Source organism: Gallinula chloropus (genome assembly GCF_964237585.1).
Source record: "Gallinula chloropus genome assembly, chromosome: 3".
In the NCBI taxonomy this organism is placed as follows: domain Eukaryota; kingdom Metazoa; phylum Chordata; class Aves; order Gruiformes; family Rallidae; genus Gallinula; species Gallinula chloropus.
Genome location: NC_140087.1, coordinates 90,379,936 through 90,395,783, shown reverse-complemented (window position 1 = coordinate 90,395,783; position 15,848 = coordinate 90,379,936). Strand labels below are relative to the sequence as shown.

Sequence of the window (15,848 nt, the reverse complement as noted above, 5' to 3'; positions counted from 1 at the left end):
CCTGCATTTCCTCCTCACGGAGGAGAGCCGAACAGAAATAGGTGTTTATGGCTAGCTGGAAGAAAAACAGCTTCTACTTTTGTTCCCATGGATGTAATTTTCTAGCTTAAGGAAGAAAAACAGTTTACTAGAGCAACGTTAACAAAGTAATGGAGAAAAAAAAATACATTTGAAGATCACCTTTTATTTCAGATGAAGTTGACTTCCAGTTTTACATTTCATTGTCAGGTTGCGTCACACTGACTCCTAATGATAATGGGGTATGGTTTTAGTCTTTGGAAGTGAAATGAGAAGGAGCTATTCTTTCACTGGGTGTTTGGTCTGAACTTCTGTTTACTCGTGTCATATGAGTAAGTGAAAATCTAATAAACCAAGACTAGAACCTTGCAGTAAAATTACTCTGCATGTCCTTCTGGCCTCTTTTTATTTGCTCATAATTGAAGTGAAATATGGGCACTATTTAAGGCAGTAGGGGTTTTTGCCTTCAGAAAGAAGGATAAAAATATGGATATCCCATGGCTTCATTTAGGAAAAAGCAAAATATATATCTACATACAGCAAGCAGTTTGCAAATGCTGTCTTTATCACCTGCACAGTTTTTATAATAGGAAATACCATAGTTATTCTTTCTTCCTAACACAAAACTTCATCTTCCACAGAAGAAAAATTAAGCTGAATTCCAATTCCAAGAATTTTGATTATGACACTCTTCCTCCTTGATGTGGGTTGCAGATTCATTTCTTTCTCCAGGATTCATCACATACATGCTCACTGGCACAGTAAGTTTTACTCTGTTGCAACAATTAGATTGCAGTTGCTTCCCATTCAAAGTCCAATGAAAAGATTTCATTTCCAAAGCAATTCTGAAGACTCAGGAAAGTTACTTCAGGAACCTTGCATTATTTTGATACCATATTCTCTCTCTGCTCATTGGTGCTGGTGCTTGTCCTCTGCAAAACATCTTCATCCACCCACTTGATCTGGAGAAGTTGTTCTGGTTTATGTCAAAGTAACTCCAGTGACTCTTTTTTACTTTGGAAAGCAGGAGTATATTTGAGATGTTCTGCAGTTGATCTTCCTTTTAAATAAAACTGTCGTATTTGGAGTCACAGAAATTACACATGGGAAATTAACTGTTGTATATTCTCCTATGCTTTTTTAGTATACTTAGAAGATACTTTGTGGGTATCAAAAGGGATAGGGAAGATAAACATTTCTTAAAACATCCTATTTCTTTTAAGGGTTATGTCTAAGCGGTGTGACTGAAATGTGCAATTTTCTCTTAGTCTTCCTGGTAACATTGTTTGTATGGTTTTTGTACTATCAGACTACTGAGGAGTAACTTAAGGTGCAGAACTTTTGGCTTTAAATATGCAAATACACATGATGTCTACTGTAAACAATGTCCTTACCTCTCCTGAAATATTGGGAACCCATTGTTCAATTCATAGTTTATTTTTCTTAAAAGGAAATGACTGCTCACTTTATCTTCCTGACCGAGCAGGTTATATTTGGGGATAAAAAAGTGCGGGAGGTGGGCATTTTTCAGGCAATCTAGAAAATAGCCCACACATCTCTGAAAGCAGTAATCCAGGTCTTCCCAGCGCCAGTCTCTGTCATTCGGCCACTTCACGCACGAGTTGAAAAAAGCAGTTTTGACATGATATGAGCAGATTTTTTCCAACTCTTTGGTATGATTCTGTTTAAGCTTCTCTAAAAGATACTTCAGAAGCTTAAGACAAGCTTTCCTGTTAAATAAATAAGAATGTATTAGGTGCTTTCCACATAATTCTTAAACTGTAGAAACTTCCTGGGTCTCAAGTGTAATCTTGTTCCCAAAGCTCATAAAGCTGAGCCACCAGACTTTTAGTTCCTCTAAACAGGGCTGGGAAAGATGATTTAACAAGTCACATCTTGATTTCTAAGGCAAGTCTGGAGTGTAAGCCTACAGTCTGGCTCATTTCCACCTCTCGAAGAAGTGCAAGTCAGGCGTTTGGCAAGTGCATATAATGTTGTACAGCTCTAGGACAGCGATGCCTAAAAGCCTTATTCCTGCTCTGTATTATGAGTAATTAGGCCTTAGATCTGATTCTTAATGTTACTGATGCAGTGCCAGGCTTACAGTAACATACTCATCTGAGATACCAACCTACAGCACTTTGGTCCATCGGATTCGCAGCACGTCTTTGAGCTGCCGTGGTACTTCAGTATAGTCTTCTCAATATGGGAGAAAGAGATTCGCCAGGTGTTCCCTAGAGTCAAGTGAAAGATTGTGAAGTTGTTACTCAAACAGCACTGCTATCTGTAACTAGGTAAAAAGCAAAGATGCTTTATAATTGATTTATCTGCCAGCACGTTCTTGGGGGAAAAAAAACAGACATGGTATTTCAGGGACTGCCATTAATGAATTTCTCCTTACTTACCCAGCCATTCCACCCAAAGACAATTAGAATGATACTAATATGGGACATAGTTGGATACTTTATATTCCCAAGGATGTTTGGCTTTACCTTAAACTTAATTCTGAACTTTCCTACACTTGTTGAACGTGATTTGGGGAATTGCACTAGTCCTAGAAACTTAAGACCTCTGAATTTGCTATGTAGTTAGCCTTACTGCATAACTGTTCTGATTTTGAAATTAAAAACATCCACCTGTTTCAATTTCTCTGTGCAAGTAATAGGCTTGTGAGTGCGTCTCAGGTGGCCGTGCTTTATTTTTGCTTCTCTGATGTTTCTGAAAACAATGACTAACATGGCCCAACTCTGTGTTTAAAACACCAGCAGCCATTTTTGTCTTCCTTACACAAGTTCAACTGTTTCCCTTGTATATTTGGTTCTGTTACTCTTTGCATTTAATTGTCACAGGAAGAGAGAGCCAGTAGAGCAGTCATGATTTGTTTGGTGCTGTCACAATGGACATGTTAATTTAAAAAAAAAAACAAAACAAACCACAAACCAAACTAGATTGCCTGATCTCTTTTTGCTGAAATTCTCAGCTCTCAAACAATGACAAGTCAGGATGTTCCTGCAGACTGAAGTAGGCTTGGTGTGACAGTGGTCTGGAGAGAAAAGGAACCATGTTGTGGCCATTCCAGAGTTCAGGGAGAAACAGTGTGTCTTGCTAGAAAAGTACTGAGTTTCCTTCCTGCAGGAGTAGGTAACCTGTGCGAATGACCCAGTTCATAGGAGTGTTCCTGGAATTTCTACAGTATTTATTTTTCTTACAAAGCAAAGGAGCGGATATTGCTGTTAGCCACAGCATTAGCACAGAGAAGGATGCTGTAGAGTCAATATAATGCTCTCAGGAATGGTTAGTATGCAGCTTGGGAGAGCATATTTTGTCTTTAGATTTTCACATACAACAAATAGTGTCACAGACAGGATGTTTTAAAGAGGGTTTTCAGTTTTCTTTGGTCTGGATATATCCAGGATAAGATAAAGATCTCTATCTTGAAGGCAGAAAACAGAACTGAATCTAGATACCCTTTTAGAGCAAGTGATCAAGTGAGCAAGTGACCCTTTTTTGTAAGTGATCAAGATGTAGAGAAGATATTTTGTAACCAAAGACTTATTGGCAGTACTTACAGTACCTTTTAGAACCTTTTCTTTCTTGTTCTGTTTGGCTACTAAATAAAATGAATCATGTCTGTATTTCAACCTATTTTTTGTTCCCAGCCACTGTTGAATGCTGAGGCCATCTGCTGTGCTAGGGGGCCAGCTCTGCTGAACTTCCAAAGCCAGGATGATGTCCACTGATATATCCCCCGGGGGATGTTTGATCTGAAGAGTTATTGCAGGGCTTCCAACCTTTTTCCTTTTTACAGATACTTCCATATCTAGTAACAGAGAAAAAAAAATAAAATACTTATATTTACTTAGGAACTTCTTTTGAAGAAGGTTAAGGTTTTTACTCAAGAGGAGTTTATAATAGAAAAAAAAAATACCTGGGTTCAGTCACTGGCTCTTTATCCTACAGGATATCGATTTTAAACAAAACATTAAGAAGGCCTGGTGGGTTCTACGAATTAAAGAACACTCTTCTCAAACTGCTGTGTTTGCTTGACTTACTATGTCTACAGAATCTGAAATACAGTAATGTTTTCAAATGAACTGCTTCACTATTGGAAACAATGACACTGAAGAGAATCTGTGGCAATTTTTCCCCAAAGCCTTCAGAAGCAGAGCACTGTAAAAGGGGATGCATTCTCTGTAGAGGTTGATAGAAAATATTAGGCAGTGTATAAAAGAAAGCTCTTCCTTTTGCTACAGTTCAGCAAATGGTGCTCTGTGTATGGCAGATAAGATTCAAATTACATAGGTCATGGAGTAAGTACCAAGCATGCAACAGAAGAACCCTTATTATTTACTATATTCACGTGGAAGGAAGATTGCATAGTGGAGCAATGGGTTAATTGCACATTATGATTAGCTCTGCTGTGTTTGCCATGATTCCCTAGCACAAGAGCAAACTTGAGATACCAGGGGCAGGAGGGGTTATAGCTACATCACCATGTAGAGTTGGCTGGAGGGGTATCACATCCAACAACAGGGCAACTCAGCTAAGAACTCAGCGTAACTGAGTTCTTAGCACTCTCCAGTGAAGCTTGTTCTGTCAGTACTTACTTTCAATGTTTTTTACTTCTCGTTTAATAATTTCTCTTAGTGACTGAAGAATTTGCAAGGCTGATAATTTTCCTTCTTCATCTACAAACTTAAGCAAATACTTTTCTTTTGGATTTCTTTTGAATGTTAGATAATAATAGGCTCCAGTGTCATCACATTCATCCAGCTGAAGTCTTGAAACATGCATTAGAAGCATTATGTCAAACTCATTTGGTTCAGATATCTGCAAAATATGTGATACAATAGTCAGGGTGCAATTCAGGGTCTGTTCTCATCAGGTTTTTATGCCAGTTGCAGTTTTGTGTACAAATATGTTGGTCTACTTCTCACGTCTGGTGTGAGATACAAACTTATCCCTGTGGATTTGTGTGACAAGGTTGCTGTGCCTTTGAGTGGAGAAGAGCAGTTTACTGACAGCAGTTCAGTTAACAGCTTTCCAGGTTACTAATTTTTTAACAGAGTTACAACGATCTTAAGCTGTCTGGAGTACTGCATAAATCCTGTTCTGGGCCATCCCTTTGCACGTAGGAACTAGCTGTGGGGAAAAAATATTTCAGGCACAGCAATGCAGCTTCTTCATTACACAAGTGTCTCATGTTTGACTTTTGTTTCAGATTGAGCTGGAGCTAGAAAACAAGTATTGCTATTTCTCCCGCTTTTTTTTTTTTTGGGGGGGGGGGGGGCGGGGGGGAGGGGGGCGTGGGAGGAGAGGGGGGCAGAGCTAAAGCAGAAAAAACCCACCGAAGCTAAAAACTAGCGCGGAGCCTTTCATACGCGGCAATTACCGACGCGTCGCCTGGTTGCACCCGGCTTACCTGCGTGCTGTGCAAGGGCCGGGGCTTGCTGCAGCTTTAAAGCGAGTCCCCTTCAGGCAGCGTCTACTACTGAATGCACATACGTTCATCTTTCAACAGGTTAGCTATTTCTTAATTAGTTGCAGTTAGTTAACGTCGTAATCCTTAACACCTCTTCCCGTCGGGAAGGAGAAGCTTAGAGCTGGTCTCGGGCTGCAGGAGCCGGGCGCCTCGCTCACCGTTTGCTGAGCTCCAGAGCCCCACCTGCATCCCGTTCTACCCCGGCTGTGCTGCGGCGCCGACCCGGGACCCGGCCTGGTCCCTGGGGTGCATCCCGCCCGTCGGGCACCCACAAACCCGCCCCCCACCCCGGCCGGGCGCTACCGGCGCCGGGACGGCAGCGGCCCAGCACGGCTCCCCCGTACCCACCTTGACGCGCTCGTAGTAGCTGCCGGCGCCCAGCTGCTTGATGGAGCTGAAGGCGCCGCCCGTGCTCCGGATGGCCGGGATCAAGTAGGAGACGGCACGGTTCACCAAGCCCGACGCGTCGGAGACGTCTTTGCGGCACAGGCTGAGCCGCGACACCACGTCCCGGAGGCGCAGGGCGCCCGCTGCCGGCTGGAGCTGGGCGACGGCCATGGGGACGGCCACCGTCCCGTCGGGCACCGCCGTTCGCATCCGCACTACGGCCGTTCTGGCAGTCGCTGCCTCGCTCAGAGGAGCGGGGGACTCCTCTCTGCCGTCCGCTGCCGGGCCTGCCAGCCTCCACACAGCGGGGGCTCCGGCGACCGGTGCCTTGCTCGAAGGAGCTGTCGGGCCCGCCGGCAGGCTCCTGACGGAGAGAGCTTTCTGCCCCGGGCGGCCGCGCCCGGCGGCGGATCCGCTCCTTCGCGGCTCCTGAGGGGTCGCGCCGCCATACGGGCTGCCCACTGCGCCCCGGTCCGGCGGGGGGCTGCGGGCTACTCCCGTCGCCGCCACCCGGCCTCGCGTGGCTGCGGACCGCATCCCCCCCCTGCCCCGCTTCCCTCTGGCGCCAGCGCCGTCCATAGCCTCCGTTCCCTCTCCGTAGCCGCGGAACAGTAATTGCGGCTCTCCAGGAGGCGCGTTCCCGCCTCTCGCCTCAGGCAAGTTCCTCTTCCAGGCAGCGCGCCTCCAACAAGGAAACGAAACCCCCCGCCGGGAGAGCACTGCCAAGCCCCAGAGCTGGAGCTGCTACGCTCTGCCCCACAGCCCGAGCGCGGGAAAGCTGCAGCAGCCACACCGGGCTGGGCCATCCCTGGGGCGCGGCTGCCCGCTCGCCCGCCTCTTCCCTTCGTCTCTCCCATCCCTTGGGAGCGCTTTCCCGCCACCGGGCGGCCCAGCCCGCGTGCGGGAATGGAGCGCAAACACAGCTCCTCCTCACCAGCTCCTCGCTGCCGCCCCTGCGGCTTCGCTCCTCCCAGCCCGGGGCAGAGGAGGCGCAGTGTCTGTTCCGGCCCCGCCCTCTGCCCCGCTCCAGCGCCATGTTGCTGCGCGGCGGGTGGCGCCGCCTGCGGCTCCTCCCGGCGCCGCGGCCCGGGTACCGCTGGGCGAGCAGCGGGGTTGGGGCAGCGGCACCACCGCGCTACGAGGTGGTGGTGATCGGTGGAGGCCATGCGGGCACGGAGGCGGCGGCGGCGGCCGCTCGCGGCGGGGCCCGCACGCTGCTGCTCACGCACAAGATCGGCACCATCGGTACCGGCGGGGGGGTGCCCGGGTCGGGGCCATGCCAGGCCGGGGTGGGGGAGAATGCTGCGGGGAGCGGGCCGGGCCCGTTTCCCGCGGGCGCCTTTGGGGCTCCCCAGCGTGCGGAGCGGCCCTAAGTTGGGGAGGTTGCGGGAGCTTTGGGCGGCGGCGGTGGTGGTGAGGGGTGTCCGTGTGCCCGCTTCCTAGGGGAGATGTCCTGCAACCCCTCCTTCGGCGGCATCGGCAAGGGGCACCTCATGAGAGAAGTGGACGCCTTGGACGGGCTGTGCGGCCGGGTCTGCGACCGCTCCGGCGTGCACTACAAAGTGCTGAACCGCTGCAAGGGCCCGGCCGTGTGGGGCCTCCGCGCGCAGATCGACCGGCTTCGCTATAAGGAGAACATGCAGGTGAGAGCCGGGGGGCGCCGGCCGGGCGGGCAGCGGAGTCCCGAGTGCCCCCGCTTCCTGCGCAGGGACGGTTACGAGTTAAACTTGGCTTTGTGCAGCGATGGGACAGTGCCTGGAAGGACGCGGCCAAGGGTGCAGGGGCGGGACGCGGCTGCCCTGCGCTGCGGCCGGAGCTGTGTGAGCGGATGGGCGCTCGTCGGGGGAGCGGGCGGGCTGGGCGGCGTGTCCTCGGCTCTTCTCTGTCCCCCTACCCGGCACCCAGAGGGCAACCGGCTCCCGTATCCCCCACAGCCGAGACGGAGTGGGGTTAGAGGCTGTCAACTCGGGAACTGGAGTAAGTGGCCCCGAGGTTATCCTGGTTAAGGATGCACTAACCACCTATTGGGATATCCACGTGCACGGTCTGGCGGCTGTTGCAGCCGCTGGCTAGTTTAAAATCACGGGGTGGTTTGTGTGCTGTAGTGTTACAGTGAATTACTCAAATCTGAAGTGTTAAGGTAAACTACTGAGGATGATTGGGGGCATTTTGTTTTTAGTGTTTTCCTATAAAATCTGGATACCTTTCTGTGTGTAGTACTTCTAGTTGAGTTTTTAGACCTCGGTGTAGTTTTAAAAATTCTCTGGTTTTATATGCAGGTTAGGCTTTATGACTATAAATGGTTTCTTTTGAGCTTAAACTTTTATTTCTGGATTGAAAGTTTTACTGGGTAGATTGGAATAGTAGAGCAACTGAGTGTCTGCCAAGTGACCGGGTAAGGATGGAAAAGGGAAGAGGGTGACAGATGTTTTGGAAATCAGCAGGTTTTGGGACTGCCCATGTGTCTCAGAACTTCCTAGGTTTTTGCAGTAACTTCTTTCATGACAGAAAGAAATCCTTAACACACCACTGTTGACAGTTCGTGAGGCATCTGTGGAGGATCTTCTCTTGACAGAGCCAGAACCAGACCATCCTGGGAAATGCAAAGTCACGGGAGTCGTTCTGGGTATGTGCACTTAGTAACTGAAAGCGCTCACCAAGTTACTGTACACTAAGAGCAGCCTTTGGGGTTGACATTTCTTATGGATGGTGAGAAAGGGGAATTAGCTGATGGAGGTGATTTAAACTGAGTGTGAACAAACCTAGGTTAGTATGTGTAATAGGAGGAAAAACATACCTGCACTGATAGGATATGTACAGTATCACAGAACAATAGGGGTTGGAAGGGCCCTCTGGAGATCATCTAGTTCAACCCCCTGCTCAAGCAGGATCACCTACCGCAGGTTGCACAGGATTTTGAGTATCTCCAGAGAAGGAAAGAGACTTCACAACCTCTCTGGGCAGACTGTGCTAATGCTCTGTCACCTTCAGAGTGAAGAAGTTTTTCCTCATATTGAGATGGAGCCTCCTCAGCTCCAGTTTGTGCCTGTTGCCCCTTGTTCTGTAACTGGGCGCCATTGGAAAGAGTATCTTTCTCTTGGAATCTACCCTTCAGGTATTTATCAGCGTTGATGAGAGCCCTGCTCAGTCTTCTTCAGGCTAAACAGACCCAGGTCTCTCAGCCTTTCCTCATGAGAGATGCTCCAGGCCCCTCGTCATCCTTGTAGCGCTTCACTGGACTCTCCCCAGTGGTTCTTTGTCTCTCTTGAATGAGGGAACCCAGAACCAGGCACGACACTCCAGGCGTGGTCTCTCTGTCGGGTGGCCACATAAGTTTAATTTTCTTCATGATAGAATTCCATGCTGTGCTTTGAGATTGTATTTGGCAAGTGGCACGGGCTGCAGACAGTGTTAGGAGGCAGTGCTATTCTATCACTCACAGATTTATGCTGTGTTGGCCCTTGCCACTCTAATAAACACCTTTGCAAAATAATGGCCTGGACAGGATTTCTTTTCAGGAGTGGATTCTCTGTGTTAGGGGTAACATACTTCGGGAAGTACAGGAATAACTTCGTGCTGCTTATTGTAGTTCTGACTGTTAATGCTTGTATTATTGAAATGGTGGTTGTGCTGAATACTGAAAGATGGATAAACCCTCAGTGACCACTGTTAGTCTAGTTTTAGACCAAAGTGCCAGAATACCAGGGCTTTGTTGTTACTGAAATATGTGCATCTCTGAAAACTTGCTGTTTCAGGGGATGGGAGCACTGTACATGCTGGGAGTGTTATCCTGACTACCGGTACGTTTCTGAGGGGTATGGTCCTCATCGGACTGGAGATGCACCCGGCTGGGCGGCTAGGGGACCAGCCAGCCATTGGGCTGGCTCAGACTCTGGAGAAACTGGGATTTGCTGTGGGCAGGCTGAAGACTGGGACGCCGCCCCGACTCGCCAAAGACACGATTGACTTCAGTGGTCTGAAGGAACACAGAGCTGACAACCCTCCTGTGCCGTTCAGCTTCCTCAGCAAGGCCGTGTGGATCAAGGTGGGATAGCACCTGTCACATGCACAGAGTGAAGTGCGAACATCGTGCCTGGAGTCAGCCATGGGGTTGTCTGGGAAGGGGAGCTGGGCTGGGTTCGTACTGGAGGCATTATGTTTCTGAGGAATCCCAGTGCAGAGGGAGAACCTTTTCTCTCTTTACTTTTAGGAGTCAGAACTACGTGAAATGTGATACCAGAAAAACTTGGAAAATGGATTATGTTCCTACACGGTGTAGTTAAAGAGCACAGAATTAAGTATGAGGACTTAATTTGCCCTAGAGCACATAATAGGAATTGCAGAAACCTATTACAATCGGGATGAAGACAAAAGTTGTACCACTTGATGCTCTTCTTATGCTTAGGAAAGGTTTTAAGGAGTTGAGGTACAACATTAATACTATTTTGAATGTGAGCCTTGTAACTTTTTTTTTTCTCAGAAAAATCAGTGAAATAGTTTATATGATGTTATTTTTTCCAGACCTTGAATTTTCCACGTTAATGGTAGGGTTTTGTGAGATTTCTTCTGCCTTCTGTCATGTCCTGTGTGCTATAGGGTCAGCACTTACTCCTCTTTCTTCAGAGCTTTGAATTCCCGTGCTTAATTTGAATGCTCTGATAAAATACCTTGCTTTAATAGGTATACCTATGCTGTAATTGGGAACTTGGTCTGCTTTTGGGCATGTTGCTCAAATTCTCTGATTGCTCATGTTCTGTCTGTATAGTGGGTATGCCAGCACTACCCTTGTCTCCAGGTAGTGAGAGCCAACTGTCAAGGAAAAGCCTTGGAGGTCCTCAAACAGACTTGTGACTGGATTAAATTAAAGTGAGTTTTTGCCTCTTTCAGCCAGAAGATCAGCTGTCGTGTTACTTGACTCACACTACCCTGAAAGCCCAGCAAATTATCCAAGATAACCTCCATCTGAACAACCATATCAGGGAGACAACAAGGGGCCCACGGTAAGTATGTGCCATCACACAAGGGTTTTGATGGCACGAGCTGACAAACTGTCTGAACCTGTGGGTCTGCCCTGCTTTTTCTCATGTCAGGTGGTGCTCATGGCTGTTTACTGTTGCAGGTACTGTCCCTCTCTTGAATCAAAGGTTCTGCGCTTCCCAAACAGAGAACATCAGGTGTGGCTGGAGCCTGAAGGCTTGGAGTCCAATGTCATTTACCCCCAAGGCACGTCGATGACACTGCCAGCTGAGCTGCAGGAGCAGGTGATCAAATCCATCCCAGGCTTGGAAAAAGCCAAAATACTACAGCCAGGTGAGGGGAGTGAATAGTTCTTAATCTTTTTGTCATATTGGTTGCCAGTTAATAAAAACCAGATTTTGTTTAGAGCATAGCAAAACAAAAGAAATAAGAAACAAAATTAATTCTTGGGTGCAGGGATTTTTCCTTTGCTCTTTTTAACCTGTAAATACCAAGTTGATGCCAGAAGTCGTTCTGTCCCACCGGTTGCCTTTGGTGATAAATAGGGATGCTCCAAGTCAGTCCTTCCCTAAGATCTGTCCTTTTGTTTGCCACAGGCTATGGGGTGCAGTATGACTTTTTAGATCCCCGTCAGCTGACTGCTGCTCTCGAGTCTCGTCTCGTTCAGCGCCTCTTCTTCGCGGGCCAGATAAACGGCACGACAGGCTATGAAGAAGCTGCTGCTCAGGTGGGTGAACGTGATCGTGTTCACTCCCCGCTCAGACAGGGATTTTGCCTTGGCATTTGCCCTTGATATGCCATCTTGCTAAGCCCACCTTGTGCTCGTGAAGTGTTTTACATTGCTCGCTGCGATTCCAGACTTGCCCAGACAGTTTCCCTTTTAGTATCTACGGTTGCTGCTACCAAGCAGGGAAGGTCATTGGCAGCATCGTCAGGTGTTCCAGCATGGGGACTCTGCTGGATGGGAATAACCAAGCACATGCAGGAATTGCCTCCAGTCATGTCAGCAGGGGCCTAGAGCCCTTCAAACACCCGTCATACCACCAGCAAGAAACTGCCTAGGTTACTAGCACAGGCCATTGTGTGTTTCAGGGCACAGTTTGACACATAAGTCCTTGGAGGCACTGCGCTGGTATTTTAACCACAGAGAGACCAACAAATGTTCTTTGCTTTGTTTTCTGTCTGCCTAGGGGGTGATCGCCGGCATCAACGCTTGCCTACGGGTTCATGGACAGCCCCCTTTCATTGTCAGTCGCACCGAAGGCTACATCGGTGTCCTGATCGATGACCTTACCACTCTGGGCACCAGCGAGCCGTACCGGATGTTCACCAGCCGCGTGGAGTTCCGCATGTCGCTGCGGCCTGACAATGCCGACGCCAGGCTCACGCACAGAGGTGCTGCAACGCGGCGGCTCCGGCAGCGAGCGGCCCTGCCTGGCTGTACGCTTCCCTCTCATAGGCCATCTGTCTCTGCAGGTTTTGAAGAAGCTGGGTGTGTTTCGCAGCAGCGATACGAACAGGCGGTTAAGATGAGAGATGCTTTACAGGATGGAATTGCAACGCTAAAATCTGTCGAGTTCAGCATATCCAAATGGTCCCAGTTACTACCAGAAGTCCCCATCAGCAGCGGTCGAAGGTCACCAGTCAGGTAACAGTTACAGCTGCAGCTTTCTGGTCTGACCTGTGCTTGCTTTAGCACATCAGCCTTGTTTCACTGCATTTATCCATCCTTCTTGAAGCCATTGGTACTCCCAAGATTCCAGCTTTATCACCTGTGGGGGGGACATTGGATGTTTGCCTGTAGAATAAGTGCAGTGTTGGTGGTTCTGCTGTGCCTCATTTCCTGGTGTTGACAAAGCAAGGAGGCATCCCACCGGCCCAATCAGATCTTTGTACCCTTGCTGAAACTGTTACCAAGCAGTGACTGTGCTGCAGTGGGTTGCTGCTTTGCTGAAAGCTTGATTGATTTCAGGCTAGGGTCAGATGGTAGCTGTTGTTGCATACAAAGGCCCTTGGCTTCCCTTACCCATCCTTTCTCTCACCTTTTCTGTTGTTTTAAATCAGTGACTAACACCTGGCTGTCTCAGTTTGCATGAAAGGTTCCCTGATGCTCTTACTTCATCCCTTCTGTCTTGCTGTTCTTCTCTCATAAAGAGTTCTTCTCTCATAAACAGCTCTTCTTTGTACTAAGAGGAGGTATTAGGGAGGTGAGCTTGGCTTACGCTGGGAGTTGTTCTGGCTTGTGCTGAGATCTTTACAAGCTTGAGCTGGAAACAGAAGTAAATCTGTCTTCTGCAAGTGACTCCTTCCTGCTGTAAAAACTTAACCATTGTTCTCCACAGTGCCTTTGAGATCCTTCAATATCAGGAGGCCAACTTGGAGGTGCTAGCAAGGGCTGTCCCAGAGCCCCTGGGAAACCTTGCTCGGTGGAGAGAACTGGCTGAGAGATTGAAAATAGAAGGTAAAGTACAGGAGTTAGGATTTTTTAGTGGGATCTCTGTACATCTTGTTTGGTAAGGGGAGGGCCAACCCATTCATCCCAGCATGTTTCATGTTGCTGCTTAGTAAAAATAATTGCTGTTACAAGAGCAGGCACCTTTTACCATAGGTCACAGCCCCGTGCAAGCACCTGTGCTTCAATTCAGAGTGTGAGATCAGATATTCCCGTTCCCTCCTGAGTTCTGCCTCCTTACTGTTCTGCTAGACAGAACATCCTTCCCTGGGTTGAGAGGAAAAGCCAACTCCTGTATCTTAATTCCCTTACCAAATTAAAGACTGCGACTTCTTCTGAAGTAGTGATGTGAATTAGTCTCTGCAGTCGGTGAGAAGGGAAACTTCCTTAGGAGCTTTTGATGGTCTCAGTGGAATTGTTTATTCTGCTTCCAAGAATTCCTGCAAGTGACCTGTTTCACAAGAACATCTGTATCTGGTCTTCTTGTTTCCCTGATCTTCCAACACAGCTGTTTACGAGTGGTGTGTGGTCAATCAACAGCAGGAAATAGAAGAAGTGCGTCGCGATGAAGCCCTCCAGCTGCCAGAGGACCTCGATTACTTTGCCATTGACGCGTCACTTTCCGCGGAGGTGCGGGAGAAACTGGATTCCAACCGTCCGCAGACGGTAAGATCCTGGGCCACAGCAAGGTTGAGCAGCCATGAAATCCCTTCTGTGCCTTCCCAGGGGATGTGGGTGGTGAGGAGAATCTGGGCAAGGAACGCCCACAGGTTTTGATGTCATTTCTCACTAGCTCCAGCATGTAGGTTTGTTCTTGGTTAACTGGCTCCTGTTTCCACACGCAGATTGGTGCCGTCAGCCGCATCCCTGGAATTACACCAGCTGCTATTGTTAACCTGCTGAGATTTGTGAAAACCAATCACCAGAAGACACGGAAGCCAAAATCCTCTCCTCAGACTGGCAAGTACAGGGAAAGCACACTTGCAGAAAGCAACTTCCCAAAGACAGATTTCAGCAGAGTTTGCTGAGGAGGAGCCTGAGTACCTTTGTTAAACCAGCTCTGTAGAGAAGAGTATCCCTCCTGCCAGAGTATGTGGTGAGATCACCAGTGCTCAGAGCCTCTTCACAGATAAAGCCGGTGCTGGCTGGATCCCAAGCAGTTCGGGTTGTGTCCTGGGGCAGTAGCACTGAGTAAAACGAAGGTGACGAATGCGCAAACCTTAAGTAAACACTTAGGAACCTAAATGCAGCCTGTGGTTTTGCCAGTCCAAATGAAAAGACCAAGGAATGGCTTTTAAAATTCCTCTCATTTAGAAGATATTAGATAATAACTGTTCTAAGCCATCTTGGAAAGGACAGTGGTTTGCTCTTCTGAAGCAAATGAGAAACATTTTCACAGCAGCACAAGAGAATTTGAGCCAGACAGTGTGTTCCACCAACTTCAGTGCGTGTGTTCATAACTGTGCAGTGACTACACAGGGTCTGATGTTCCCAGTAGGAAATGTTTGGCTACAAAGATGCCTGCCACACAAGGCCGACTCAATGTAAACACCATATCCTGGGTTTTTTCTCCATAAAACAAATAAAGCTTACCTTGGAACTTGCTGGAGAACTTGCTGGTCATTTCACTTTCAGTAGAGCCTTGGCAGTTCACTTGGGTCACAATGCACTCAGGTAACCTGGGGCAGGATTTGCTACAGAGCTGGTGAAGGTGGCTGGAGCGAGACTTTCTGCCTAGGCCAGGGTAGTGAGGAAGAGGGGCGGAGGGACATCAGAACCTGCCCTAGAGACCTCAACTCCAGGCAGGGTGGTGACAGGCTGATGTGCTGGGGGACAGTTCTGTGTGGTTTGGCAGCCCAAGGGAGAGCAGGACCAGGGGTTCCTCACCAGCACTGGTCCTGCAACTGGCGGTAATAAAACTTCCATCTGCAAGAGACATGTTTTGGGCAGTCAGTTTGTCACATGCTATCAGGAACCACAAACTCACAGCTGTTGCTGTGCTGCCCAAGACAGGGTTCAGTAGGTGCACAGCCTGCTGCTGGTCTCACTTCTGAGTATCCTCTGCACTGGCTGGGCAGAACCTTGGAAACCAGTTTTGTTGCAGTTAAAGAATCATTTCTGCTGGGAAAGACCCTTGAGATCAGAGAGTAAACCATGTGTATATAGCTGTCACTCAGAAATTCTGATCCGGGACTTTTCTCTGTATTTGCTCTGGGTGAGTGGTTTCTTTCCTGTCCAGAGAAAGGAGTCTGTTGGCAGAGGCCCCGTGGTGCAGCAGCAGGATGGGCAGAGCTTACAGCTTGCTTTGGGGCATCGGCTGCCCGCCTGGAAACATCTCCCTGTCGCCAGCTAATGGCTTGGACGGAGTGGCTTTAGGCAGGTGACCTGCGGGGCAGTTCACACCAGAACGGCTCAGAAAAGCTAACATCTGCCTGCCCCTTTATGTCTGCCACCCGTTTTCCGTTCAGCTTTGTTGGCTCGAGGGATTACTTCAGCCTCATGTACCTGAAGTGCAGTGTAAGGAAGGCAGGT

General features: G+C 48.5%; 2 protein-coding genes across 2 annotated transcripts; one reads left to right on the top strand and one right to left on the bottom strand.

Moving 5' to 3' along the window:
* Nucleotides 1-1,245: 1,245 nt before the first annotated feature.
* CGAS (cyclic GMP-AMP synthase) lies at nucleotides 1,246-6,466 on the bottom strand (the record flags this gene model as incomplete). The annotated part of the gene is made up of 5 exons (XM_084261153.1): nucleotides 1,246-1,748; nucleotides 2,150-2,252; nucleotides 3,593-3,838; nucleotides 4,626-4,848; nucleotides 5,849-6,466. The coding sequence occupies 5 exons, from the start codon at nucleotides 6,464-6,466 to the stop codon at nucleotides 1,409-1,411; spliced, it is 1,530 nt and encodes a 509-aa protein (XP_084117279.1). The 3' UTR covers nucleotides 1,246-1,408.
* A 520-nt stretch (nucleotides 6,467-6,986) lies between these two features.
* MTO1 (mitochondrial tRNA translation optimization 1) lies at nucleotides 6,987-14,920 on the top strand. Its single transcript, XM_084262094.1, is given in 13 exon segments — nucleotides 6,987-7,132; nucleotides 7,331-7,530; nucleotides 8,396-8,513; nucleotides 9,643-9,932; nucleotides 10,775-10,887; nucleotides 11,007-11,197; nucleotides 11,461-11,591; nucleotides 12,055-12,259; nucleotides 12,341-12,512; nucleotides 13,207-13,325; nucleotides 13,825-13,982; nucleotides 14,162-14,281; nucleotides 14,286-14,920. Coding segments are annotated over 12 exon segments (1,896 nt in total). The 5' UTR covers nucleotides 6,987-7,132; nucleotides 7,331-7,335; the 3' UTR covers nucleotides 14,370-14,920.
* Nucleotides 14,921-15,848: the final 928 nt, after the last annotated feature.